The sequence below is a fragment of the Alosa alosa genome, chromosome 18 (assembly GCF_017589495.1).
Source record: "Alosa alosa isolate M-15738 ecotype Scorff River chromosome 18, AALO_Geno_1.1, whole genome shotgun sequence".
NCBI classification, from domain to species: domain Eukaryota; kingdom Metazoa; phylum Chordata; class Actinopteri; order Clupeiformes; family Clupeidae; genus Alosa; species Alosa alosa.
Window position 1 is genome coordinate 19,938,933 of NC_063206.1, and position 3,355 is coordinate 19,942,287.

Here is a 3,355-nt window from a genome sequence, read left to right on the forward strand (position 1 = left end):
ACGTCCATGTAGACTTAGAGTGCATGTGTGTATGTGTGAGTGTGTATGTGTTTATGTAAATGTGTATGTCAATTTCTGTCACACTTCTTGTGTGTGTGTGTGTGTGTGTGTGTGTGTGTGTGGGCACATGTGTAGCTGTTTGCTTGCTATGTGTGTGAGTGTGTCCTTGTGTAGGTGAGTATGTGTGCATATGTGTTTGAGTATGTGTATGTGTGTGTGTGAGTGAGTATGTGTTCATGTGTGTATGTGAGTGTATGTATGTGTGTGTGTGTTCATGTGTGTTAGTGTGTGTGTATGTGTGTGAGTATGTAGGAGTGTGTGTGTGTGTGTGTGTGCATTCAGAAGCCGGTGATGTGGCAGTAGGCCTCCAGCGAGCTGAAGAGGATGTAGAGAAGCCAGAGGCTGATGAACAGCATGGTGGTGATGACCTTGGCAGTCCGCGGGCCGCCCAGCTCGCCGTTGATGTCAGGCCGGCGCCGGTACATGAGCACGGCCACACAGATAAAGGCGAAGATGGTGAAGAGAGTGACCGAGAAGGCCAGGTTGCCCGGATCCACCCGGAACTCTCTGCCCTTGGAGTTGTGGTAGATGGCAGCGATGGACCACGCCACGCCGATGCCCAGGAACACGTTGACCGCATTGCTGCCCGTCACGTTGCCGATAGACGCGTCGGCGTACTGGTCCTGGATGGCCGCCACTTTGCTAGCGAAGGTGTCTGTGCGGAGAACGAGAGATGCGTTAAAGGTCATTATTCGGTCATGGCTGAGGAAGCTCTGTGGGAGTGCAGTAAGGAGAGGGAAAAGGAGATCATGAGGAAAAAGTCAGCATGTTTACATGACACTCGAAAAAAAAGTGTGTTAGTCCGACCAAACATTTTAAAATGCATGCAAACATGTTAGTCCGACTTGAAAACGGACAAAATTGAAGTTCTTTTAGTCGGACTAACGCTCTCAGATAATGTGATAGACAGTCGAATAACTCTTGCATGTACACTTTGAGCATGCGTGCCTCTGGATAGCCTTTTCAGCCTTTTTAGCTTGGTTAGCAAGCTAACTACTGTACCTACGCCTTATACCGCAATGCTAACTCATAAGTCGCACCTTCTTTCATACCGGTATATGATTTTACATCCTCCAGAATGTCCATATGAAAATGTTAAACAAGTAATGCCAACTATATTACACTGATGAAGCAACGTTTGCCAGTTAGCAAGCTAATGAAGCTAATATTGAATGTTTTGGTGTTTGTGAACAGTAAGGGGAGAAAATCTAGCCTAGCAGAATAATACATGCGTACTTCAATAAAGCAATTCCCCTCCAGTGCATGTATGGACCCTTTCAACAATAAAAACAAAAACAATGCTTGAACATTCTATTTGGGCCCCGATCTACTTCCTCTGCATTAAGATAACATATGGAATGTTAAAAAGGAAGTCTTGTGGGGCCAACTATGATGCTGATAATGGAACTCTCTTGAAAGGGTCCATACTTAGACAAGCACAGCAGTCCAGTCAAATCACCCAGCTGAGCTGTAACTGTAGCTCGACTTAACTGTGCACACGTAAACGTAGGCTACTGATTTAGAAATGTAAGACAATTTGTTTTAAGAGCTCTCTAGTGCCCTCTCTCTCTCTCTCTCTCTCTTTCTCTCTTTCTCACACACACACACACGCACGCTTCACGGCCAGAAGAGAGGGTGTAAAGCCTTGGAGTGGGTGAGCCACTGTCAGCCCCTCTCTAATCCCTCTGTCACCATGGAGAAAGGCTGAGGGCAACAGGCCTCCAGAGCGAGACAAACAAGACAGGGTGCCCTATACCCAGGCACGCACGAACACACACACACACACACACACTCTTTCTCTTTGACATAAACACAAATGTCATACATGCTCCCTGTCACACATCAAGCAACGTGGGTTTGATTTGTTACAGTGTGGTTAACCTTACCTATGTAAATTTGAATCAGGGTGTTTTTCTAGTCAAATGCTGCGGTTCCCCTGTCGCGCTTCTCCCCGCTCTCCCTCTCTCTCTTCTTTGCGCCACTCTGTGCTCTCTGCTCTCCCTCACTCTGCTATTCCAGACGATGCTCACCGTAATGAGCTTATTGTTAGTGTGGACTGTTCATTGACCGTATATTCTTCAAAAAAGAGAAGCTGGCAACATTTTCCCACTTAAAAAATAACAATAACAATAATAAGAAAAATGCATTTCAAACAAGTCACATAAAATAAATCAGTATATTATAATCAAGTGTAATTATACTCTACGGAGACTGTTGGTTCATGAATACCATGCCTTTTCATGTTCATGCCTTTGAGGATACTGTCAAGCTTCTCCATCTCTTCCTCACTTCTGCCTGCACAATAATCCAATAAGTGCTTCTTCTGAAGAACCCCTCATGAACTTTGATGGAAGCATTTTGCTTGGTGAATGGTCTGTTCAACCCTTACAACAAAAGGTTAAACAAAGAGCTCTGCTGTTCTTCCTTTGGAACACGCAGAACGTTTTCTGGTCAGCACTTAAACCTGCCTGCAGATGATCTGCCCGACAAAGGACCGCTGAGTACAGGCCAGGTGGTGCCCTCGCTCAGGGGCCGAGGGGGCAATTTAAAGGAGCTTGCTGACAGGAGCACTGAAGGCCTCTACGGAGTGCGGGGAGAGGAGTGATGAGAGATGGGAGGGGAGGGGAAGACTGTGCTGCTAAACACTTTAAAATGTGCTACAACAGGCAGGCCTTCAAAATGGCTGATCTCCAAAACCCAATTCGGTCTGGAGAGGCTCCTGAGATGAGAGAGATAGCACAGCGATGCAGGTTCCCAATTTCTCTCTCTCTCTCTCTCTCTCTCTCTCTCTCAATCTCTTTTGATCTCTCTCTCTCTCTACCACACACACACATACACATACACACACACACACACACACCTTTACTGCTCTATCTTATATTAGTCCACCATCAGTGCATACCTCCTGGGGATGGTTGAGTTTACTTTTAGTTTCTCTGTGTTGGGAGGACATAGTAGACAGCTGATGAAGCTTTGTCTCCACAGCATTCTCTTTCCTTGTGAATACTATCCGTGTTGGCAGTATATACGAGTTATGCGAGGACGTTCATATGTTTATAGATCTGCAAGTGTACACACATGCCTAAGGCCTAACGACAATGTTGAATCACGCACACACGCACGCACGCACGCACGCACGCACGCACACGCACACGCACACGCACACGCACACGCACACGCACACGCACACACACACACGCACACGCACACGCACACACACACACACACCACACACACACACACACACACACACTAGCCCACCTGGTACAGACGTCCCGAGAGCCACAAACACCAC

The 3,355-nt window shown here is 46.8% G+C and overlaps 1 protein-coding gene across 1 annotated transcript in view; it reads right to left on the reverse strand.

Annotated features, from left to right (window-relative positions):
* Positions 1 to 225: 225 nt before the first annotated feature.
* slc8a1b (solute carrier family 8 member 1b) overlaps positions 226 to 3,355 on the reverse strand; it is a 96,561-nt gene continuing 93,431 nt past the window's right edge. Inside the window, exons 6-7 of the mRNA XM_048269450.1 lie at positions 3,322 to 3,355; positions 226 to 715 (exon numbers count right to left, since the gene is read on the reverse strand). The exon at positions 3,322 to 3,355 is cut by the window's right edge and continues 242 nt beyond it. Of these exons, the coding sequence (XP_048125407.1) occupies positions 339 to 715; positions 3,322 to 3,355 (411 nt within the window). The 3' untranslated portion in view covers positions 226 to 338. The remainder of the gene's footprint in view (positions 716 to 3,321) is intronic.